This window comes from Ixodes scapularis, unplaced genomic scaffold, assembly GCF_016920785.2.
Source record: "Ixodes scapularis isolate PalLabHiFi unplaced genomic scaffold, ASM1692078v2 ptg002543l_1__unscaffolded, whole genome shotgun sequence".
Taxonomy (NCBI): Eukaryota; Metazoa; Arthropoda; class Arachnida; order Ixodida; family Ixodidae; genus Ixodes; species Ixodes scapularis.
In genome coordinates, this window is record NW_024610252.1 from 173,539 (window position 1) to 199,479 (window position 25,941).

The window sequence follows — 25,941 nt, forward strand, 5'->3', positions numbered from 1 at the left end:
CCGTTTGCTCGAAGCTGGTTAACTCTAACCGCGGTTAAAAGTTAACCGCGTTTCCCTACCTAGGTACATCCGAGTACCTAGCCGCGTTCGACAAAAACTCAACGCACAATTTCTCCGTGTTTTATTATTATGCGGTAGCTCCCGCCACCTTCCGGTCGAAGCAAACAATAGCCTTTTAAGAAACGTTTTTGCTAGTTTTGTCTTTATTAAGAAAAATAAAAACAACATCGTATCACAATGTTTCTTTTTATGCATGAAAATATATATGTACTTTAAAAAAATAATAAATATCTTGATGCATCTATTGTGCCGCCAAACACAGCATAAGTTTGCAGCGTTGATTTCGGGTCTGGCAACGGTCTTTATAGATTCGTTGTTTTTGGTTGTTTTGTTCTCCGTGTTTTGCGACGCACGTTTCCCGCGCTTTAGTTATCACCTGATTTTCACTGTTTGTCTTCTCCTGCCGTTTGCCCAACCGACCCTCCGACTCGCTGGCCGACTGACTACCGGACTGACTGACAACTGATTTGCAGACGGATTGGTGAAGATAAGGGACGCAATGTCGACTGTGACGCGACGCCGACATCGAAGAGAGCGCGTGTTCGCCCAGTACGCTGTTGTGATGATGGGACGGCAGCGTGTGTTCCGTGACCGCTTGAACCCTTTGGAGGAGTTCGATGAGGACGAACTGCAGGAGCGCTTTCGATTCGGTCGCGCGGGCATTGTGTTCCTCGCCGACACACTGCGCCCGGACTTGGAGCGGCCGACGCGTCGCAGCCGCGCCCTCTCTGCAGAGCAGCAGGTCATTGTCGCCTTACAGTTCTACGCCACGGGGAACTTCCTCATCACCGCAGGGGACTACATCCGTGTGCACGTCTCCACTGCTTCGCGGACTGTGAGGCGGGTGACTCAGGCCTTGGCACGTCGTGCCCAAGACTTCATAGGGTAAGTGGTCTGGAGCATCTCTGGTGCGTCCCGATATTAGGCGCATGTGCAGGCCAGTTTTCCGAGAAAAAAAGCCTGGGCCTAGATTGCTCGATGAGCAATCACCATTATTTCAGAAACCCTTTGTATAGAAATTTCGGTGCGTGAATTGTGTTCGCTGAAACCCCCGAATTCGTTAAAGGTGGTCTTCTCCGCACACCTATTCTGCAATTTATTTACGGCGCACCACCTGCGCAATGACCCTTTCGTTTTTGTTTCCTAAACTGTAGGCTTGCTAGCCTGAATATCTGCCAGCGCATCGATCCCCACGTATACTGGTACCTCCCTAAAGGATCATTAGAAGTGTTGCTTCAGCACTCGATATTTGTTTTTTGGTAATGAGCGTGACATGCAGACCAGTGAACTGGGCAGTAAAATTACACGAACCAACTGGAGTGTACAAAATGACTCCCTTAGTACCTATTATTGGTGCAGGTGCAAATTCAGCTAATCTACAAATAAAGTAGGAGTGCAGACATTTACAAACAGCCTGGTTTCTGCACTCCCAACTATGCACTTGTTGCTACTGAGCTAGTCTTGCGGCTACTGAGTACTGTCATTGTGCAGACGAGGCTTTTATTGCTCACTATTGATGACGATGAATGATAGCTGTGTTATTTTGAAGCATGTGATCATAACAACAAAACTGTCACTGTTAATGTCATAGTGCTACAGACTCACTCAAATCCATCTACAATGCAGGTGGCCAGGTGAAGCTGAGGGTCATGCCTTACAACAGGCCTTCTTTGAGATCGGTGGGTTTCCTTCGGTCGTGGGTGCTGTTGATGGCACTCACATTCGGATACAGGCACCACAAGTGCATGAGGAGGTGTACGTTAACCGCCATCTGTACCATTCAATAAATGTACAGTTAGTGGTTGACGTCTTTTACCGTATCCGCAATGTGGTTGCAAAATGGCCTGGAAGCACCCACGACTCTAGGATATTCACCGAGGGCTCGTTGTCAGGCAAGCTGGCCGATGGCGTTTACGAGGGCCTACTGCTTGGAGACAGCGGCTACACCTGCAAGCCATGGCTGATGACGCCCTTCCTGTCTCCGTCATCAGCAGCGGAGGTCGCCTACAATGCGTCACATAGCACAACGAGGAGCATCGTGGAACGGTAAAGCCAGGCTATGCGTCCTGGTTCGACGGTTCAGTGTTTCGGTACCTTGAGGCACCTAACCTTTTTTATGTGGTTGTGCCTGAGCTTTACATTTGTTGCCATTTTTATGTTCTTGCATAGTAGGCTACGGCTGCTCAGAAGCAAGGAGAGGAAGGCGTATCTCTACTATACCTTATTTATACTACGGGCTATAACCTACTGCCATAGCCTGAAATGTTTATTCTAAGGTTAGCCAGCATTGTGGGAATGAAGAACATCAATTCACAAAATTCAACCATTAGCCAGTGAACTCTATATGTCACAATAATTGTTATATTTCATTTGCTCTTTTCTGTATAAACTCCAGAATAGAAGTTAGAACTTCTCTGAAACATATCCTTCCTGTATGACTGGGTTTATTAACCTACAGGTTTTTACTAGCTGTTTACACATTTCAAACAATAGCAGTTAATTTTTTTTGTTACTCTATATTGCCTAAATGTAAAGCAATTCTTAGAAAAAAAAAACACTGGCTTAGGCAGGTTTTGTTTTTAGACAGTTTGTGTACAGACTTATTCAAGCATATCTTATTAAATACTGCTTATCTCAAACTGCAATTTTCCTTGCAAGTTTTTGCGAAGAACATTTTCATTATATCTGTGATGGGATTGCTGCGCCATTTGCGCCAAAGTGATTACCCTGCTACGTCCTGCTACATTTAACAAAAATGTGAGAAATTTGCACCAACGTAGCACCAAAACTTATTTTCATTTTAATAATACTGAAAATATAATAGCTCGGGCTTCGCTGCCCGGCCGGACTGTCACGATATGCTTACGCAAGTTTTCAGGTTTTCAAAACTTTTGATTATAGTCTCGTATACAATACCATTCCATCACATTTCGTATGAATGACAGGCAATATCTGGAAGTTTCGCAATAATTTTTATGTTAGTCGTCTGTTCATTCTGGAGGGTTAGCTATAGTCCGTTGCAACCTAAGAACGAAGGGCGAGGGTAAGACAGGCCGGGGAGGAGGAAGCAGACGGAACGCTAGAGAAGAGAGGGGGAAACCTCCTTCTCTCTTTAGCGTTCCGCCTGCTTCCTCCTCCCCAACCCTTCTTAACCTCGCCCTTCGTTCTTAGGTTGCAACGGACTATAGTGTCGTTGAATGCGCTTTTCACCACGCACCGGTGTACTGCAAAGAAGCAAACACCACGGAGTAGGCATCGCAACTTTGTATGTCTTGCTTCTCTGCAGCGGACCCTGTGTTAAGGAGAAAGCTCTCCTCCAAAGTGAGACTCAACACAATTCCTGAACACAACTTCGGCTCGTAAATATGATGGATTACAAGATCCCGGCGGCACCTTTTCCAATTTCGAGATTTAGTAAGGGTACTTTGGTATTGCAAGAGCATTTATATATGCTCTTATGCATGTTTATTTATTTATGCCAACTCATTTGTTTAGCTATCAATTTTCTGTAGGTGCGAGTAGATTAGAACTAAATTGACAGGAGCAGTGGATGAAATCTCAGGAAGAGCCTGAATGAGTTCGGCGGGTTTGTTTTTAAGTTTCGTTCACATGCCGTTTTTGCTCTGAAGTTCTACAGATAAAATGTAATTTATGTTGATAATCAAATGATAATTGCTTTGTTTTTTTATCTCATTTATAAATTGCAGTTTTATTACAACCTCTAGAACTTGAAGGAAACATCAGTTTATGTGACCAATGTTATTGTACTAATTTAGTGGCATTCAGTACCTAAAATAACCATTTAAAGGAGTTTGTGCTGTCCTTCATCACTCACCTTTTTGTTACCCTGTCATGGTGCTTCTCCACGCAACTGAACGCTATAGTTTTGTGTTTGAGGAACTCTTGCTGCGCAGTTGATGCTAACAAAGGTTTGAACGTATGTGAGAAGGCAACGTAGACTTTGCCCTTTAGTTGGACAGGCCGAAAAATTAATCTTGACGTGATGTTTGCATTGGTATCAATAAAAATGAATGTGCGCTTATGCTACAAAAGTTCTTTTTGTTGCACCATAATTGACCTTTGACTGCTCCAAGGGCTGCTCCAAAATGACTCAGACCAATCACATCACTGAAATCTTTAACAAAATCTGCATTTCATTACTATGTTAAAATATTCCAACAAAAATATTAACTATTAGGCATAATACCATGTTTTCGATGGGCTAGAGCGATGATAGACATCGCATGCCGATCTCATTAGATGTTCTTATAAACCACTTCAAAAGGATAACAGATCTTGCTCTATTTATACACTGTGCAGGACAATAGGCCAGCTCAAGCGGAGATTTCATTGCCTCCATGCTGAGTTGAGGATGCAGCCAGAGAGATGCTGCGACATCACTGTTGCCTGCTGTGTCCTGCACAACCTGGCCAAGACATACCCCTGCAGCATGCCAAGGACTGTCCTCCCCGAAGAGGTTCCCGTCGAGCCCGTGGCAGCGGGCCGTGATGAAAGCAACGAGGCTCGGGATGCCATCGTCAGCCAGTTCTTCGGTTGAGCGTAAGTATACCAATATATTGCACATGCTGCTTTGCATGGTCTTGAGTACCAGTGCATTCTGCTTGTTTTTAATTGATCAAACATTGGAATACCAAATGTTGTTTCTGCGTTAGGTTGGAAGAGAGTGGAATTTTCGCCCACGCCGTCCCCACATATTACGCTTGACTACTGCTGCCGATTACCCCGGCGCAGCGGGAACACGAATACCATAGGCTATGGTTCAGGGAGATACGAAGATAAATTAGGCAAATGATAAAATTAGCCAGAAGATCTTCCGATGAGTACATGCAAGGCAGGCTTTTAGTCTTAGCGGCAACTGAGGCGCATACGAGGCTGACGGCGGTACGGACAGAGCACACGGAGATGGATCAGCAGTCAAGATTCCTTGAGCGTCGCAACTATTCGTGCTGTGACAAGGAACTAGAGCAAAAACCCTGCAAGCAGGCGGAGCCGCCGTTAGTTCTCGATAAGCAGATGAAAAACTTGTCTTCGCATGACACGTTTCGGCGCACCGATATGTTTGACGGAGCAAATATACCACATGGTTTCAAACAGGCTCGTGATTGGACCCGGCGGCGTGTAGCATTGGGCTTTAGTCCATCGTAGGACGAGACAGAGTATAGCAGATCTGAATCTAGAAATATACAGTTGCAAGTAAAATGGATTTTATTTATCAGCAGCTGTGTTGGCTTTGTCATATATATATACATTCAAAATGAAAATTAAAAACAGCGTAATATGTCAATGTTTACTCTTCTCCTAATTGTTTTTTTAGCAATTTGATTTCCAATTCTGCACGCTGTGTTTCCAGTTGAATTAAATTTTTTTGGTCCTCTAGTAATTTTTTTGACTGCTGGTAGAACTCCTCGGCAGCAGTTGCTGCTGCAATTGTTGCCGTGGCAGCTTGCTTAACCATTTCTGTGCTCTCCTTCTCCAGCAGGAGATTAGCTCCCTCGAGCTGCTGCTGCCTTTCTGTCTCCTGCAAGAAGCGCTGTGAAGCCTCCCGGCACCAACGTCGGCTGTATGGCACATTTGTTGGAGCCCGCTGCACCGCCTCCAGCGGCCGACTCTCGTGCAGCACTGCCGCACTTGCTCCGCTCCCAGAGGGACCAGGCTGTGGATCTATTCCCCTGGAGCTGTCACTGCGACAAATTCATGTGTAAAAAGTGGTCAGGTTTTGTTCTTGTCAGCATGGGCAAAGAGAACACACTGTGCAAAGTTTGTAACCCTGATAAAGACACCGATGCTGCGCCAAAATTCATTCATACGGGTTGGTACAGAGGACAAAGTTTGTGAGCCAAGTTGGTTTATACACTGACGCACAGGCTTGAGGTCGGAGCGCAGTGTTGTTACTTCTTGCACAATTGCCCAGTACATGGTGTAGGAAAATGTGCATTTGGTTGTGAAGAGCACACAGCTGCATTCTAAAGGTTAGAATGCAGCTGTGTAGCTATGCGATTAACAGTTCATAAATTTAGTGGTCACATGTCCAGTCAAACCACAATGCACTGCACATTTATAGGACAACTTCAAACATTACAGCACATAGCTTCACTGGTACTGATTTCACTCACACAGGTTACCATCATGGGGGTAGTTAACTTCTTGACCAGAATGAAGTTAATGTTTGAGCCAATTTTCCTAAGTTGGTAAAACAAGCAACAGGATGGTTGTACTGTGTGTGATCTTTTAATTTGCATATTGAAAGCGTGCTACAGTTAGCATTAAAGAAAAGCCATTGCCACTTTGTTGCATTTAATTTCTATAAGATGGTAATAAACAGCTTTACCACCTGATTTCTCATTGCATGCCGTGTTATTGCATGAATTTGTAGCTTCGGTGAAACTGTTTCAGCCTTGTTGAAAATAATTAGAAATGTGGTAGCGCTGGTGCCTCGTCAGATCTTAGAGTGCACTCTGGAAGACGGTTTCGTGACTTATATTTCGAACCGCCTTTGAGCTTTTGTTGTTGAAATAGAACTGAAGCCAGATTCCCGGAACTTCCTTACGACAAAAAAGTTAGTAGATTTATCTTATGACAAATTTACGAACTTTTAAGTATTCCCGAAGCACAAAGATCGTAAGTTTTGCGCAAGCTACGGATTTCGTCAGAACTTGCGCAAAACTTACAAACATTTTGCTTCGGGAATACTCAAAAGTTTGTAACTTTGTTGTAAGAAAGTTTCGGGCATCCGGCCTCTGGTCTTTATATAAAAGCACTCGGCAGTAATGCCATTCAAATGGCAACATGCCCATCTTCTTATCATCATTTGTCCTCGTCTTTTAGAACCTCGCCTGGAACGACAGTTCTGCATTACTGTGACCGGTTCCTTAAAACCATTTACTCTTCACACAATCGGGTCTAGAAACCAGTCACCTACTCTTCGGTGTCACCTATGGTGGCCTCCAACCCGCACAGGTTGGGCGAGTCCTCGCCGATCACTTCGAGGACGGCCTCGACGAGGGGCGTCAGGACGTGGGGGTTTGGCCCAGCACCTATGAATTAAGGCGTAGTAATTTCGTCTCGACTCTTACTTACTCGAGTTACGAGCAAAAACAGAGGAGGTGGGGTTCACTGTTCAACCAAGTATGTAAATGGAACTTTCATGGGAAAATTAAAATAAACAAATACTGCATGAGACATTCTTTTAAACATTCATTAACTGCTAGATAACACTGCTGAAACTGTGGACTGTGTAATCGTGCAATTTTTACTTTCTTACAGTTTGGCCTGTCGGCCTCTACCATTGTGCTCTCTTATAATCTGTTTTAATATTTTGTCCGAAGTTTTGGGTCTTCCACTGAACTGTTTTACAAGTTCCATACAGCCTGTGCAGAACTTGTACATAAACTGGAATAAATTGTTTTCTGATGCTGTAACACTGCTTTTGCTGCTGTTCAAGGAAGGTGAAAAGTCGACTCCCAGCAGAGGGCAAAGGTGAACGAATATACAAATGTCCACATTCACGTTTCTAGGTTTGGTTGCTCATGTATTATCACTAAAGCAATGCAATATCTTTTGAACTTAAGAACACAATGAACTTACCGGTGCGCTGTTCATGCTTCTTGAATAAGCTGTAGAGTTGTCTAGTCTTTTTTAGGAGGTTTCTCCAGCACTGTTGTAGCTGGTCTGGGGTGCGCAAACAGCCCATGGCTCTGTAAATTTCGTCCCATGCCTGCCTTTTTGTTTGGGTCGTGACCGTAGCACTGAACTTGCCCATAATTTGATGTTTCCTCTCCCCCACTGCCCGAATTAGTTCTAATTGTTCATCCAATGACCAATTCCTCTGCCGTTTCATGGTGATGCTTGCATTCGCCTGACTCATTTTAGATTTCAGATTGGTTGTGATCGTCTGCTACGTAATTATGTCTCTCTTTATAATCCTAATAAGACATCTAGTTATCTGAAACAAAATAAATTGAAGAAAGACAAGCGCAAGAGAAAATATGCACACTTCTTTTCCGATAGAAGCTTTGTTTATTTTCCAGTTGTACAAGTTCGCAGACGACAGTACCGAAGTTCGATCGAATGCCGTGCCGGCATCCGTGCCGGCAGCTTCTGTTGAGGTAACGGATCTTTGCTTCTGAGGGAAGTTTTTAGTTTGCATCTTGCCTTCGTTGAACCGTCGCTAAAGGGGGTCGTCGGTGTTGTGGATGCGCTGCAAATACAAAACACGACGAACTGTACTATAAACCAGACTCCGCGATTAGAGGCCGTTTTTTGGAGAGAGATTTGTTGCACTAACATGCGATTGGGGCTCGAGGTAGGTTTTAAAAGTGAAAAAAAGAAAAGAAAGCTGGACGTTGATTACAACGCAAGTTCTGCTGACATGAAATTTTGATAGCGGTACAATCTCATAACTTTCTCGTGAAACATCGCGGCACTTACCTAGGATATACGTTTTGAAGATCCCGCTGACTGTAGCATTCAATAAAACAAGTCCACTTCAGAGGGCGGTGCGTGATGTTATTCAAACTCGACGAAACCAGTCAGGCGTGGCCCTGCTCCCACAGCATGCTCGCCGTCAACTCCGACAGTAGACTTTGTGTTGAAATGTCCTTTTCGTGACACGAGGATGACGCATCTTCGTAAAAATAAATGTTCCCAAGCGTGACGAGCGGCCGTAGCAGCCATATTGGACATATTGTCTGATGCTAGGTACTATTTTACTCCGGCGTCCCTACTCTGCAGGTCACGTGACCTAAAATTCCCCCTCGTAGGGAAATCCGGTTAACCGCGGTTAGTAAACCAGCTTCGAGCAAACGGGCCCAGCTGATACCGAAACCGAAACTTCGGTTGCGTCAGGCAGCATTGGTCTCGGGTCGTCAGAGTCATGGCCACGTCACGTCGAACCACGTGGTCTTGTGACGTTCGGGAGGGAGCGAGGGACAGGACACGCGACGCGGGCAGGTCGCTTCGCATGGCGTGGACGGTTATGGCCCGGGGGAGAGGGGGAAGGGAAGAAGACGAAAGAGGAGAAGGGGAAGGGAAGAAGACCGGTAAGCGCGCAGGGCAGCGCAAACTAGCGCATCCGCGTTACGGTGACCACGTGAACGCCCGGTCAGCCAACACCGGGAGGAGAAACTCATGACGTCATCGTTCAATTTCGCTCTGAGAAGTAAAAACAAACAAAACGTGAGCAGGACGTAGTCATGCCTCTGTCGTAGTGGCTCAACGTTTCCCGCTCAAACCACTCAAACTCCGTCGCATCGACTGCGCTGACGATTGCGCCTCACGTCGCACGCTAGAGTTGTCAGATTTCGGCGACTTCGCTCGCTTGAAGGTCTGCTGGCCAGTTTATTAAATAAATAAACGGAATTCGATCGTAATATTTGACGTGGGGTCTTCCTATATGATACTGAAGAGGGCTACATAGTTTTCTAAATATCAAAAATGAAGCGGAGTTGCCCTTTAAGAGTGACTGAATACATACTTAAAGGAGCCATGAAACGACTTTTCTGCTTTTTCTAAATACTACTTAGAATCACTCCCTCATGTTAATAAGTAAATAAACTTGCCTTAGTTTTCCTTTGCAGGCAATGGCAGTCTCCCCAAAAATTCGAGAAATATGAGCATCGTTCATCCTCTCAACTCGGAGCCAGAACAAGCGGCCACGTGGCCTGGTGCCTATTCTATGCCGCTAACATTAATCATACCCATGCGCTGGAACAGGCAGCGTATAAAACGCGTGCTGAGCTCCAGGCATCGTTAGAGTTCGGCTATTCTCATAACCGCAGTGGTTGTACACGAGCCGTTACCCGAGTGTCCACCGAGGCATTGGTTGCTATGGGCCGAAGTCGAGTGCTTACGCAGTTCTCGTGTCCAATCCATGAGCCGCGCTCGACTGTCGTCAGGCGGATGGTTTCGACCCCATATTTACGTCTTCAAGGTTTGCGAAGGCAAGACTGAAAGAAGTAGTCCCCTTTTTACCTCGCAAATTCACCACGATTCTGAATCAGTAACGGTCTGTGCAAGTATACTTGGGCCAGAATAGGAGTACCAGTACGCCTCTGCTCCGTCATGAACATTCCAACCCGATATCGCTTCATAACCCTTTAAATGCGTTTAAAGGTGCCCAACAAGCATCCTAAACTTTAGTTGCGGTCATATATTTAGCAGTTACCGCCAACTATACCCTAGTTACGCGAGCATGCTTAACCACAGTCAAGTGAGATTGAGGTCACACTTAAATGCGGTTATGGCTTCCCAACGGGCATCCTAAACGTCAGTCACGTTCAAATATACAGCAGTTACTGGTAACTATACTTTAGTTACACGGGAACCCTCAACTGCACTTAAGTGCGACTGAAGTCTGACTTAAATGCAGTTAAGGGCGCCGAACGAGGATACTAAACCTTAGTTTCGCTTAACGTTTTAGCAGTTATTGCCAACTAAACCTTAGTTACACGGGCACCGTTACCCATTGTTGGGTAAAGTACGTCTTAAAGGTAAGTTCAATACAAAGCAAAAAAGAGGTGATGTACTTCAGGTAAAGTACTAAGCACACAGGGTGCAGCGTACTTGAAGTGAAGTAGTATAAATATAATGTTCTTCCAAAATAAAGTACAGAGTGTCAGCAAAAAAAAATTTACACGTTCTTTTTTACCTCAAAAATAAACTAGGAATCGCCGAACGCTCATCCTCGGACCTCAGCCCAAAGGTAGCGTTAAAGGTCACAACCAGATGCCAAAGTTTCCGCCCGATCCGATACCTTATTATGAAGTTATGCGTGATTTTCTGAAAATTTCAATCGGAAAATGGCGGCCGACGGAGTTTTCGAATGCATGGGACTCTATGGCAACAGAAACCGAAAACGGGCGAAAATGGGCTCCATTTTCCCATTGAAATTTTCAGAAAATCACTCATAACTTTTGAATAAGGTATCGGATCGGGCTGAAACTTTGGCATCTCGTTGTGACCTCTAGCGCTACCTTTGGGTGGAGAATGAGTGTTAGGCGATGCCTAGTTTATTTTTGCGGCGAAAAAAACCCTGTAATTTTTTTTTTGTAAACCCTGTACAAGTTCTTTTTTAGCACAATCTTTCATGATGCCCTTTCATTCATTCTACTATGCCAGGGGTGGCCAGGCTGACCCGGCTTGAGAGCCGCAAACAAAACCACGAAACTTCCAAGAACCGCGGGGTGGGGGGGCAACTTTTGTTTAGAACAATAAACGAAACTCAATCTACTTTCATTGTATCCGAGTCAAAAACAGTCGAACTGTGCGTAAGATAGCAGTAGCTCAAGACTACGGAACCGCAACCTGTCTTTCAATTTAAAACGCGTTCCATTTTTGTTTTGGGGGAAGTGAGAAGGGGGGGGGGGGGGGCTTGGGAAGGATAGGCGCCAGGGAGCCGCGAGCCGCACTTTAACACGCGAAGAGCCGCATGCGGCTCGCGAGCCGCAGCTTGGCGACCCTTGTACTATGCGGAGGGCAAGTTCGTCTGCTCCTTGCGCAGGGGGTAGTGGTGACGTCAGAACGCCGAGCCCTGATTGGCTGATCGCGACCCCCTATCTGAGCGTCGTCTGCTTCTTTGCAACGTCGTCTGCTCGCAACGTCGTCTGCGTCTGTCTTACTTTTCCTCCGACTTTCGAAAGTGCAGAGGGTTCACAAAACAATCTTACGCCAAAAATATGCGTAAGACAAAACTTGAGAACAAATTCGTACTCACGAAACGAAATTTTCGTAAGTTATGCGCAGGTTACGACGAAATCCTACGACAGCTCCGAAGCTGTCTTACGCACTTACGATCAAATCAGCATGGCCGACAGCGTCGCGGTCGCGACGACCCACGGACGTTTATTTTTCTACGTGCGCTTCTCACGCGTCCCGACTTCAAGCAGCAACAAAAAAGTAAGAAGTACTTGAAACAGACCACGACGAACAAGAATTCTGGATCCACAAACACCCGGGAAAAGCTCCAACAGCCACGATTCCACCGACAACGACCAAGCGAGCACGGCAGATAGGCCTAGCAGGCACTCCGACTCGGCGACCGTCTGCCCACGACCGGCTGGCGTGCTGAATGGAATATGCCCGCGCGACCCTTGTGAACCCTTCCCGTCTTATACTTTGATCGCTGACCTCAGTTTTAGATTAAGAGGTCAATCTCTTCCTCTTATCATCTCCTCGTTTCCCGAGGCAACGGTGACTCTCGCCGGTAAAAAAGCGGTGAATCTCCGACAGACGCAGGAAAGGTAAAGCAGCCATTGCTTTGACTAGCAGACGTAGAGCAGACGACGTTAACTGCGCCAACCCGCCGACGCCTTTAAAGAGTGAGAAGTCTCGCCGCACACGAAAGGAGGGAAAAAGTATTCGGGAGGAAACTTGCGGACACTAACCACCCTCGCCTCCCGGTTCTTAGCAAACAAACCTCGGCGCCTCGGGACACCTCGCCAGTGAGTCCTTTGACTTCCCTCCTTGATGCGCGTCTGCTAGTTGTTAGACAAAAACAACGTACCGTTCGAGTTATTTCGTCTGCCGTCTCCGAAAGGCGAATTTCGAGCTGGCTCGACTTCCGAAAGTCGCAGGAAAGGTAAGACAGACGCAGACGACGTTGCGAGCAGACGACGTTGCAAAGGAGCAGACGACGCTCAGATAGGGGGGGGTCGCGATCAGCCAACCAGGGCTCGGCGTTCTGACGTCACCGCTACTTCTTTTCTCATGCGCAGAAGACGAAAATGAGCCCACTTGCAAGGCGTATACTGTCACGTTTTAACTGGTACGCATTGCCTCAGGGGCAAACGGGCGTACGTCACTTATCTTGGCAATTGCGGCGAATATTGGATAAAATGAAGTGGCCAGAGAGTTGTTAGTTTCGGAAAAGGCGCCGAACTTAGAAATTCCTCTAACTTCTGAATTTGACGAGGCTTGCACTGGCTTGTTAAACCAAGGGGGTTAAATGTACTAAGAAAGGGCATGACGTCAGCCCCGTAGTGCCCGCAAGCTATTCTCTCGTGAATGAGTGTCTTCTCTTTGACAAAAAACAGTGAGTGTGCAGGCGAACTGGTGCCAATTAATCATAATATGACACCTGGGACTGTGGTCTGGAAAAATTAAGGAGCTTTGAAGTCGAAGGAAAAGACAGCAGAGGAAAATGTATAAACAAATTGAGACGCTCTCCTTTGTCTTATTTTTCTTCAACTTTAAAGTTTCTTAATTTTTTCTCAGCACAGTCTCCAGTGTTAAATCATAATTAATTGCCGTCTCCTCATATTTGTAGCCTCCTCGCTTGCGCTGACCAAGCGCGAAGTAGCGAGAGTTCGAAAAGCTACGGCAAAGCTGCTAACAATCGGAGCGATGCGTCGTATGCTTGCGTTTCTGGTGAAAGTAGAATATCCCTCCCAGTAGAGTTGACGAAGCATCATTCTGTTATACAAATTTAACAAGACCCAATTTCGGGAATGTACTTTGAGGTCGGGAGTTGTACTTTCGTTGGAAAGTATCAGAAAAAAAAATACTTGAAAAGAAATACAAGTACATACTTAGAGAATGTACTTTAGTAAAGTACACGTTTTCTAAACGTACTTAATGTTGTATTTTAAGTACTTCCCAACACTGCCCTTAACCGTAGTTAAGTATGACTGAGCTGAGACTTGAATGCGGAAAAGGGTGCGCAACGGCATCCTAAAGCTCAGTTAGGCTTAAATGTTTCGCAATTACTGCCAACCACACCTTAGTTACACGGGAAGCTTTATCCGTAGTTCGATGCGCTTAAAGGCTTAGCAGTTACTGCCAACCATACCTCAGTTAGGCGTGACTGAAGTCGGACTCAAATACAGTTAAGGGTGCCCAAAGGGTATCCTAAACCTGAGTTACGCTTAAATGTTTAACGGTTACGGCCAACTATATCTATAGTTACACGGGTACCCTTAACCCTAGTTAAGTGTGACTGAGGTCAGACTTAAATGTCGTTAAGGGTGGCCGGCTTACATAAACCCGAGTTACGCTTCAATGTATGGCAGTTACTGTCAACTATACCTTACATGGGAACCCTTATCCACAGTTAAGTTTGACTGAGTTCGGATTTAAATGCGGCTCAGAGTATCCGACGGGCATCCTAAATCACAGCTACGCTCAAATGTTTAGCAGTTACTGCTAACTATACCTTAGCTACATGGGTACCTTTAACCGCACTTAAGTGTGACCGAGGTCAGACTTTTAACTGCGAAAAAGGGTGCCAAATGCGCATGCCAAACCTTAGTTAGGCTTAAATGTTTAGTATTTACTACCAGCTATACCTTAGTTTCACGCAACGCCTGAACCCCAGTGAAGTCTGACCTCGGTCACACTTTACTGGGGTCAAGGGCACCGTGTAACTATGATATTAGTGGTTCCAGCTGTGCAAACAGTCACGGGACATGGAACCACCGTTTATCGGGCGAGAAGAAAAAAAAAAAAAGAAAATGTTTAAGGATTCTGTTTTTTTGTTTTTTTTTTTAAATTTCGGTTAACGCTAACGTGATTTAAAGAAAACCTGAGGCCAGATTCACGAAACGATCTTACGCCAAAAATGTGCGTAAGACAAAACTTAAGAACAAATCCGTATTCACGAAACGAAATTTTCGTAAGTTTTGCGCAGGTTACGACGAAATCCTACGACAGCTCCGAAGCTGTCTTACGCACTTCTTACGATCAAATCAGCATGGCCGACAGCGTCGCTCAGTTGGTCGCGACAACCAGTGGATGTTTATTTTTCTACGTGCGCTTCTCACGCGTCCCGACTTCAAGCAGCAAGAAACAAGTAAAAAGTACTTGAAACAGACCACGACGAACGAACAAGAAAGCTGGATCCACGGACACCCGGGAAAAACTCCAAGGGCCACGAGTACGGACTCCGACCGATCGGCAGATAGGCCTAGCGGGCACTCCGACTCGGCGCAGCGATGATCTGACGGTCCTTGGCGAAGACCGTCTGCCCACGACCGGCTGGCGTGCTGAGTGGAATATGCCCGCGCGACCCTTGTGAACCCTTCCCGTATTATAGTTTGATCGCTGACCTCAATTCTAGATTAAGAGGTCAATCTCTTCCTCTTGTCATCTCCTTGTTTTCCGAGGCAACGGTGACGAACGCTGTCGTCGAAAAGGGGCTCTCATCGATTCTATCTCTGTTTTGTGTGATATCAAGCTCAAATAAACGCCGTATGGATTACCTTCGCAATATGGTATGTACCTTTGTTATTAGTATTCCATTTTATTCTGACACGACTGCACCTCACTGTCGATCGCTGTAACAGTTCGTGGGTCGCAATGCCGGTCCAACCTTTCTTCGCCGGGTGTCACGTCAGCATCGAGTTGCAATTGTAAAGGATCGGTCCCGAAGCGCTTATCAATTCGCGGTCCAACAGCGCAAATCCAGCACTTCGATCAAACACGCGCGTCCGCTCCGTAGTGTGAACAGGCATTTACGTGGCTCTTGCTTACACTGTCGTAGTTCAAACGTATCTTTTTTCTTTTTTTTTTTAACGTCGGCTCGCTCCCGCATCTTCGAGGCCGCAAAAAACGCCGCGGCGATTTGTTCCCATCTACGTCGCTTTGGAAATGACTGCGGGCCGTCTTTTACCAACGATGACAGTTGTGTTGACTTGATAGCGATCGAGTTCGTAGCAGTCAAAGGGGGGTGGTTACGCACCCCGGCCTCGGCATTCTGGCGAGTTTAAATCGTGTTAGCGTCGACATATCACTGCACGGATACGAACCCCAGACCAGCGGTGGCAGAAAGGCCGCCTGTGTTTGTTATGAAAAATCCACGTGCTCCGAACGGCTCCGAACAAATGCCGAGCTCTCCGATTGGTTGTTCGTGCTGCCGAAGACGCCGTCGCCATAGCAACAGCACCGGTAAGTTTTAGTTTTTCCGTAAGACAACGTCGCTTTCCTCCTCTCACTTAACGCGTTCGTGAATACCGATTTCTCCTCTTCTTGCGATGTTCTTAACTTACGAACTTCTTAGCTAAGTTGTCGTAAACTAAGAAGCTCTTCGTGAATCTGGCCTCTGAAACTTAGACAAATAAAAAAGAAAAGAAAGAAACAAACTAAACAAACAGCAGGACACAGAATCTTTTTTTTTTATTTGTCCCAGTTTAGGTTGTTTCTTTTTCAATGACGTTTCCTAATCAACTCGCTTGCGCACTTTCCCTCCTTGCAACACTAACGCACTGACACGAATACGTATCCCCGTTCTGGAGTTCGCTGAACACTCAAGATTTATTGTGGCCATTATTCAATAAAAGTTAGATAATCATTTCATGTTTGTTTTAATATAACATTTGAAAATTAGAAGAGAAAAACGGCTTCGTGTGTGTTCACGATGCTTAATGCTGATTGCGCGTGAAAGGAGCTTTGGCACACTTGCAATTACACCTCTCTTCCCGCACTAGCAGGGAGATGGCGGCGGCCAGATGCCTTGCTCTAAAATGCGAGAGTTTCACTCAATGCGATTAAACCCCCGAAAACTGCAGCGGCCTCGACGGGCACTTTGAGCCTACACCGTTCATCGTAATCGGCGTGACCCGGACTTTGTGAAGTCGGAGAATGATTGATCCATCAGCCGCTCCCCCATCCCCCCTCTCTATTATTTAGTTATCGGTTCTAAATTAATTATTTCGGCGCTAACTCGTTACAAATTGGTCCTTTTTTTAATTTTATTCAAAAAGAGGTTTTGGGCATTACGCTGTCAGAAGTTTAGTCCCATTAGGGCTGAGTGCAGACGCAGAAGCACGCGTTTTGGGTTCGATTTAATTTTTCTTTCTAAACTGAGAGAACGTCTTCGAGCTCTGTTATCCATACTTCTTTTCGACGTTCCACAATCTCGAGGAAATTACGATTTACGAGTCGCCGTGATTGACTCGAACTGCACAGATTCACGGAACCGTTCCAAATATATATATATTTTTTAATCTAAGTGTGCCTTTTTTTTAAAAATTAGTTTAGCAAAAAGCGATAGAATGGATGATGATAATTTAGTTTTTTTTTTTTTTTTTGGGGGGGGGGGGGGGGGGCGGCGGTCTAGTGCTTAAACCCTAGGCGTGGTTCCAGTTTATATTTTGCGCTCTCAGAGGAACCTGCAAGTTTACTTTTCTGCGATGCGCCCGGGAGACCAATCAGCGGCTTTCCTTTAATCAATTCGACGATCGAGATGTGCGATAGGTATCATGCTCCGATGACCGAGCGGTTTAAGTGCCTAGAAAGGCGTCCACATCTTTTTCTGGTGAAGGTCAACAACTGACTCCCTCCGGAGTGCGTCGCAGAACTCCACTATATATGTATTCAGGAGTTTCTGACAGCGTTTAATAAGACGACGGTAATTGACGTTATAAATATGTCACATAACGCTCAGGAGAGGGATTAAAGTTTTCTGTAATAATTGAAAAAGGGCCGTCTTGGTGAACAGACACGAATACATGAAAGGATAAAACACAGAGTACCCGTCCTCCATGTGTTATAACTTCATGTATTCGTAAAGGTTTTGTCGATTTGGCGCCGCGGCGATGCCAACACGACGCCACACGCGTAAATAGTCGCGGTCACACTGTGGGTACGTGCACCATATCAGGGTGGCCAGTTCCGCTTATTATGAGCGGATTTGGGCTTCCTTTTTTACCGAGTCGCTGGAAGATTATTCCAGTCGCTTGTCGCGTTTTTTGGGCTTATTCGCGTTTTTCCCGCAAATATTGTTATTTTATTGCTCGTCATGCTCATTGACAGCGCGTTTGTCATAAAAAACGCGAAAAATAACATGACCGTTTGACGCCGCGGTTAGGTGGCGCAAGCTACCGTCCGTCACGAAGTACAAAACAATTACTATCCATTCACAAATGTTTTGGCGCCATGCCCATCTTGCCAGTCGGCAGTCGCGGTCGTCGTGTCTAGTTGCCATTATATTTTGCGCAAAATTGCTTCGAAGTCGTCGAAGTAATGCAAGTAATGCACCCGCAGAGCCGAGAAGGCACCGCCGGACCACGGCATACCACCCGCAGACCAACGGGTTGACGGAGCGACTAAACAAGACCATCGCCGACATGATTTCTATGTACGTGGACGTGGAACACAAGACGTGGGATGAAGTGCTGCCCTACGTCACGTTTGCGTACAACACGGCGATTCAAGAAACTACCGGCGTTACACCCTTTCAGCTGGTGCACGGCAGAAAGGTGACGACGATGCTCGACGCCATGCTGCCCCACGACCCGACGGTTGACGGCACTGACGACGCCCAGCTGGTCACCCAACGAGCAGAAGAAGTACGCCAGCTAGCCCGTCTTCGAATTAAGGACCAGCAACGTGTGGACGCTGGCCGGTACAACCTTCGCCGCCGCGACGTGGAGTTCCAGCCCGGAGACAGGGTATGGGTGTGGACGCCCATTCGCCGCCGCGGCCTCAGCGAGAAACTGTTAAAACGCTACTTCGGACCCTACAAGGTCATCCGCCGCCTTGGGGACTTGAACTACGAGGTGCTCCCCGACGGAACTCGCCCATCAGGACGCCGCCAGCCACGACCCGAAGTCGTCCACGTAGTTCGACTCAAGCCGTTCTACGCGCGTTAGGATTATGAAACTGCATGTTTGTTTTGTTTCGCCGTAATTGTTTTAGCCATTTCCGTTTTCCTTTCGTTTTGCATCGGGGCGATGCACTTTTAAAAGGGGGGATAATGCCGCCCGCAGAGCCGAGAAGGCAACGCTCGGTCACGGTCTTCTAGAAGATTCCCGGTCATTCTCGCAGCAGACGTAACTTTCCTTCTGCTTTGTTATTCTCGAAAGTGCCAGTTCATCCTCGCCCCGAGCGCGCGACGCTCGAACCTTCTTTGCCGAACTTTCGAGATAGTGACGCAGGGTAGATAAGCGGCTCCCGCGACCTTGTCGAGTCAGTCTCAGTCTCGCTCCCGCTCTGCTTCGCCGCCGAATCGCCGCCTGCTTTTCTACTGCCTCGACGCTCTTTCGTTACTTATTTTTGGTTGGCACAAGTTCGCCCATTAAATCTTAATTTTCAGTTCACTGTTCGACTTTTCGTCACCTTCATTCGTGACAATATTGTAAAGAGTGGTAAAAGGAAACACAGCTTAAGGACGGGCTGCGACCAGTCACCGCAGACGATAAAAAAGCAGCGTGCAAGTACTGCAAGTGCGAGATCCGTGCTCATCATGCCGACCTTGTTCAGCACATGGCAACGGAAAAAAAACGCGAGGTACTCTCGGCCACTTTGCAGTGCACGTTTGACTACCATGGGCTTCACCAAGTTGTAGCCTCTAAGAACGATACCAGAACTGGAGCTCAAGCTGGCATGTTATAGGGAGGCTCAATAGCATGTTACTCAGCGTGCCATGCACTATACGGCGGATAATGGCATGGCACGCTGACTTCGTATTTGAGCAAGTTCGCCTTCGTATTTGAGCCAGTTCTCTCTCATTTTATCATTAACAATCTATTTTCAAGAATCTGTACATTTATTGAACTTCCGCTTGTTTTGGGCTTCTTCACGGAGGTCACGCCGCTTTTTTGGGGCTTTTGGACGTCTATTTGCTTATTCACTCGGCCGCATCTGGCCACTCTGCACCATACAGAAGACAGTCTCCAGACGTTGTCAAAGGTATTCCTTGTACGGCGCTCCTGCCGCGACATTGCTCATTCAAGAAATCTCTGCAAACGGGTCCATATCACATGAGCGAATAACATTTTAGCGAACAGCAACATTTGAGCGAATAGACGTTTTAGCGAATAACGGGGGCGCGCGTTAACCCATCCGCCGCGCTGCGCTTTACGCCGCTTCGCGGCGACAGTCTGCGGCGGCTCATTACAAAAATGTGAACCCATTTGGCCAACCCGAAAACGCCGCTTCGCGGCGTCCCACTATTCGCTAAAGTGTCATTCGGTCAAACGTGGGCGTTCGCTAAAACGTCATTCGATCAAGTGAGTGCCTCCCCTCTGGAGCAATAAGTTACACGGAGTTTGCCACGTCTTACGTTTTTTAGGCTCTCAGTGACCATAGTAACGTGGGTGCTTTCCGGCTTCAGCAAAGGAACAGAACGAGGTGCAATTTATTTATTTATTTTATGTTACGCTTAGTTACGAAGCATTATAGAGGAGACGGACCTTAGAAAAAAAAATATAAAAGAATAAAAAAATCACGCTATAATCAACGTCAAATAATATACATAAAAGGAAGACTGAATTTTGATATTAGAAATATACGACATTACTAAGAGCTTCGCGAAAGCGATCACCGTCCGTGATGCTTACTAAAAAGGCAAGCAAGCGATTCCACCCAGGGCGATTTTTTGGAATGAAAGAATATGAGTAGCTTACTCTGTTTTGATAAGGTATGTCTACTTTATGGCAATGGTCGAGACTCTGTGAAGTAAAGAAAGCAGGTTTTCGTCAAGCGTAATCCAAGCAATTGATTATGATAATAAATCTTACGACAAAGGCAGACGCAAGATAGTTTTCTACGAGTGGAGAGTGAAGGAAGATTCAGAGATGTCTTCATGTTATTTACGCTGGCTGCGCGCTGACAATTTGAAAGAATAAAGCGGACAGATCGATTCTGCTCATCTTCCAAGTTATTTATTAGCGTGACGTGGCCAGGATCCCAAATGGGTGGAGCACATTGAAGTTCGAGGAAACATATGCAACATAACGTGTTTTCTTTTTGTGATGACGGCGCAAGAAAGTAGTTTCTTTTTATATACCCGAGCATTCGATTGGCTTTAGCTTTTATGTGGTTAATATAATGTTGCCATGAGAGGTTGTAGGTCACGTGAACGCCAAGATATTTATATGTGAGTACGGAATCAAGCAAGCAATCATTGAGAAACTAATTTGGAGAAGGTAATTGGCCACGTGGAGCTCTCATTGACTTGCATTTTAAAACATTAAGATCTATATTGTTAAGGCCGAACCAAGCAGGGATGGTATTTAGATCAGCTTGAAGGGTGAGATACTTACAATGTCAGAATCATCGGTCATATTATGGTAGACAACCCAGTCATCAGCAGAGTGACAAACGTTAGAAGATATACAATTAGGCAAGTCGTTAATGTGAATAAAACATGTAATAGACCCAAAACAGAGCCTTGAGGTTGCAGCGGCTTGGTCTTGCTGCTGCACGTAAGGAGGTACGACACCCGGAATCCAGTTCAAAAAGAAAAGCGTTTTTTACCTTTGGGATCCCCAGCGGCGACTACCACTAGGCAGAGTTCGCCCAAACCGACGGGTACCTCAGGTGAGTCAGATTCGTTAACAATTACGCATTGCGTGTGATTAAAAAAAAAAAAAAAATCTTGAATTCACTGAAGAACCAGAAAATCAATGTTTAGGCGCCGCAGTTTTAGTATAAGAAGCTGATGGTTAACTTCATCGAAAGCTTTTGCCGAGTCCAAAAATATGCAGTCGGTTACATGGCCTAAATCAAGAAATGTATGCAAGACGTTAGTAAATAAAAGCAGTTGCGTTTCGCAGGAGAAAGATTTGCGGAAGTCATGCTGAGAGTGGTAAAAAAAAAAAAAACGATTAAATTCCAAAAAGTTAACCCGATGTGTGAAGATGACATGTTTCAATATTTTTCAAGGTACCGAGGTAAGAGAAATTGGACGATAGTTACAGGGATTAAGAGTGTCCCGAGACTTATGAAGTGGAACAACTTGTGGGGATTCCTCTGGTCTCCCTTCCCCGATGGCTGTGATAACGGCCGCGGGTCGGAACACTCGGCCTCCTTCGCCGTGAGCTCCGACCTGTTCGTGAGGCGGAGGGCCGCCTGGCTTGGGGGGCCCTCTTCTCACTCTCTCCTGGAGGGACCTCTTTCCGTCCCCCCGCTCGGATGCGGATCACTGCTGACAGGCGAAAAGGTTTCGCCTCTTATTTTCCCACTTTCGGGAAAGGGACTCGTCCGGGTGACCGCGAAAGAGATAGGACGTGCGTCGGCGACTTCTCCGATGCTTCCCCGGTCTTGGCTCTCCGGACCCCCGCGTCTGTCCAGGTAAGGACCTTTTCTTACCTTGCCGGCGCGGGGGGGGGGGGGGGGGGGGGGGCATTTTGGATGGGGACATTGTAGTTCAATTTAAGAGTGTTCTAATAAATGCTTTTGACCTCTGTCCTTACTCTGGTACGTGTGTCTACTCTTCCGTTGTATTCGAGAGAGTGAGACAAGGTAGACGATCATTGGCACCGACGGAGGTAATTCATCGAACCGACCCGCGGTAATCTAGCCCTAAACGTCGTCTATATTACCGCGGAGATGTGGGGACCGCGGGCTACTAGGTTTGACGTCTCCTTTGAGATATCGCCGCTGTTGAGACAACCCTTTGGTTACTCTATCGGTACTTGTGTTAGTTGGTAGCTAGCGAATCCCACATAAAATGGCGCCCAACGTGGCGCCATGGCTTCCTTTATCGTGGTCGTGGCTCCTGGCCTCCGTCCCTTTCGTCCGGCCTATTTGCCGACCATCCTTGCCTTTGATTGCCCCGTACCACGAGTGTCCTGATCTCGCCACTTATGGTTGAGCGATTAATGCCGAGTCGGCAACCCGCAGTGCCACTCCTTTGAGCGAGCGCAGTGTGATTCGTACGCGCGTTCCTGTTTTGAATAAGCGTGCGTCAAGCAAAATTCGTTGTTGCGGGAGGCCCTTTGTTCTCCATGCTTGAGGCGAACCCTTCACCTGTGTGTATTTGGGTTCCTTGCGCGCCACCAACAACTTTTCCTAAAGGAAAAATGTAAATAGAAGTTTTGATGACGTTTTTGAGAGCCGAGTGGACTTTTATGTCCGGCGGGGAGCGAGGCTTGGCAGAAAAGAGTAGCGAAGGATCAGCATTGCAATCTGGGAATGTAAATATTCGCGTTTCTGTAGAAAGAAATTAATCCCATTTCCAGAATTGCTGGGTTCCAAGGTAGGGGGCATGCAGTAGGTCGACTCAATTTACTTTGATTTCAAGAAAGCTTTTGACCTGGTCAGCCGCTTTATGGTTAAGAAACTTGCATCCTACGGTATGTCATAACAACCTAGCAACTGGTTCGAAAGCTATCTATGCGAACGATAGAACTTTGTTGCACAGAAACGGTGACGTGCATTCAACTGCGTACTTTTCTACCACGGGCGTCCCACAGGGTGGTTGCGTATCGCCTTTGTTCCTCAACACATTTAAACGATATTAGCGCATGCATTAGTAGCCGCTAAGAAATATTAAAATTTGCCGATGATGTTAAACTTTTTCAAGCTATTACGGATTTATCCGCCCGCGACAAACTTAAGCAAGATATTAACGCACTGGGAGAATGGTGAAAAAAAATTGGTTTGCAATCTGGCTGAGACCAAACAAATATATTTTTTTATGAAACATTTTCAAATCACCTTTGCGTACGCTTTAAACAAATACTTGATTGAGCGCATTTGAGTTGTACGAGATCGAGTCATTTTTTAGAGAGTGAGGTGTTAATTTTCAGTGGACGTGACACATTTGAGCAATGCACATGTTACCGCACATTATGTGCGATCACCAGAATGACTCGCCAGTTTAAAAATTATTCTTGCTTTTACATCTGTGCCGATCGCTCATCTTGCCTAAATTAGATTTCTCTAGCATGGTGTGGAATTCGTTGAACAAGACAAAAAAAAATCAATTTAAAATATGTAGAAGTTTGTTCGCGACTTCCCACTTTCTTCATGTTATGTGAGATACACTCTCAAGAAAAAAGGGTGTCAAAGGGTGCATTCTTACACCCTTTGTCCCATATAATACACCCCAGAATTTCAATTCGACGTACAGCGCCCTACACTCGAACTGAGGGCCCGAAATTTTACGAGGGGCTTGATAGCCCTGTGGTACAACATTTCAAATAACTAAAGTACGTATCAAAGACCACATAAAGAAAACACCGAGTTTTTACAGTAGGGTCAAGAAAACCCGGATTATTTTTTTCGTGTTCAGTAAAACGTACGTTAGCTATTTTAATAAGTTGTACCACACGGCTATCAAGCCCATCGTGAAATTTCGGGCCGACTGTTGGACTGTAGGGCGCTGTATGTCGAATTGAAGTTTGGGGGTGTATTATATGGGACAAAAGGGTGTAAGAATACACCTTTTGACAACCTTTTTTCTTGAGAGTGTACCGTGCAGGTGCGGTACAACAATGACATATTTGTTCGCTTGTCTAACCTTCAAGGTGGAGTTACAACGCATTTTCTTTAGTAACGTTTCAGCCGCTGCAGTTACTAGGTACGATGGATAGCCAGTAGTCAGGAGTCCAGATGATTGTTTATTGAAGCTTGCACAGTATCTCACAAAACCTGAAGAAAGTGGGAAGTCGCGTGACAGTTGAGGTGGTGTTCTCAGCACCAAATAAGCTGGCCGGGCTCTGCAGAAAAGTCAATTATGATGTTAAAAATAAAATCGGGCACACAATAAAACACCAAAATCAATTCGTGGCTTGTGTGCTGGGAGTGGGCTATTCCATGGCAAACAATATACTATCATTCCAGCATCGTCGAAACATTTCATTTGCTTTATCATAACAGACTCCGCATTGAATCAAGACAATATTTATTCCCACCATCATCTAGGGAAACTAGGCACCATCATCAGAATTCCCTGGTACCAATACTCGCTTGAACTAACATTTTTAAGTATTCCTTTTTCCCACTCACTATTACGGATTGGAACGCCCTCCCTCGTGACATTTTTTTTGCCCCCGACTTCAATGGTGCTCTGGAGAATCACACATTTTGAATGTTCTCCTTTCCTGGTGTTTGTACATGCATTTTTTTATTGTATACTATTAAGGAATGTTTATTATACCGATGGCGTTTATATACATATTTGTCGTTGTATAAGCAATATATGGTTGCCACGTGTTTCTTGTTTCTTATATGTATAGTTTTGTTATTTGTATGTACCATACACCTGCACGGGCCTGTTTAAGGCCTGCAGTAGGGCTAAATAAATAAATAAAAAGAAATGCCATTATCTTGCGACCGTCATTGTGTCGGTCAAACAGGAAGTTTAATGCTGTGTCGGGTCACCTCGGGGTACACTGCAGAGATTGTGGTTGCATCCCAGTCTTGAACAAAAGCCCAGTGGTTTAAAAAAAAAAAAGAAAAAAAAGATAGAGTCACGCGTAAAATTATAGAAACTCGTGATATCGCGAGACCGGGACCAGGTTGTGGTAGGACCCCGTTGCTCGTGCTTTCAGATAAAGAGCGGCAGTACTTGAGCGAGGAGGGCAAACCAGTGATTGCGTTGTATTGAACACGTGATATGCATTTTTTGTGTTTTTCCTCGATTTATTTGGTGTGGCTCGAATAAATAAATCTTCAGCTGAGAGTCAGCCCTGTGTCTGGTCGGTTACCTTTCACTTTTCGCTCATCTTTTTGTGTTTTTTTTTTTAAATTATGTCTGCATACCAATTAGCCCAGATTTCTACGCTAAACACCTTCTACGGTCGCGCTACGGCGCAGCTCCGTGCCGTTCAGTGGCGCTTACAGCGAATTATGTGCCAGTGCCGCATTGGAACCATACCTGCTGTCACGCCTCACTGGGGAAGCCGTAAGGCTGCATACCCCATCGGCGTTCGAATCGCAACCATGAAGCGGATCCGCTCGTGTTAATCATCAACTGCGCGTGAATTTGTATTGCATCCGCGTTCGCAACCGCTTTGTGGATACGGCTGGGTTGCCAGTGTGACTGCGCGGTGTAAGACAGCGATCGTGTATCCAGTCCGGCCGTCGCAGGATCGACGAGCACAAAGAAACAGCAGCGTCAGTGGTGAGTCACGCTAGCGGTTTCTTTGTCTGCTGCTCGCGCAATTTATTTAGTAACTCTACTCCGCGTGACAAGTGCCC

General features: G+C 45.9%; 1 protein-coding gene across 1 annotated transcript; it reads left to right on the plus strand.

Moving 5' to 3' along the window:
• Positions 1–539: 539 nt before the first annotated feature.
• On the plus strand, positions 540–6,173 carry LOC115316278 (putative nuclease HARBI1). Its single transcript, XM_042288378.1, has 5 exons — positions 540–945; positions 1,687–1,739; positions 1,953–2,106; positions 4,381–4,620; positions 5,558–6,173. The coding sequence occupies exons 1-4, from the start codon at positions 560–562 to the stop codon at positions 4,616–4,618; spliced, it is 831 nt and encodes a 276-aa protein (XP_042144312.1). The 5' UTR covers positions 540–559; the 3' UTR covers positions 4,619–4,620; positions 5,558–6,173.
• Positions 6,174–25,941: the final 19,768 nt, after the last annotated feature.

Excerpts from the sequence above, each read along its gene's own strand:
- LOC115316278 (XM_042288378.1), top strand. The coding sequence starts at position 560 with ATGTCGACTGTGACGCGACGCCGACATCGAAGAGAGCGCGTGTTCGCC. Across the intron at positions 946-1,686 it reads CGTGCCCAAGACTTCATAGG|GTGGCCAGGTGAAGCTGAGG; the intron begins GTAAGTGGTCTG and ends TCTACAATGCAG. Across the intron at positions 1,740-1,952 it reads ACAGGCCTTCTTTGAGATCG|GCAAGCTGGCCGATGGCGTT; the intron begins GTGGGTTTCCTT and ends GCTCGTTGTCAG.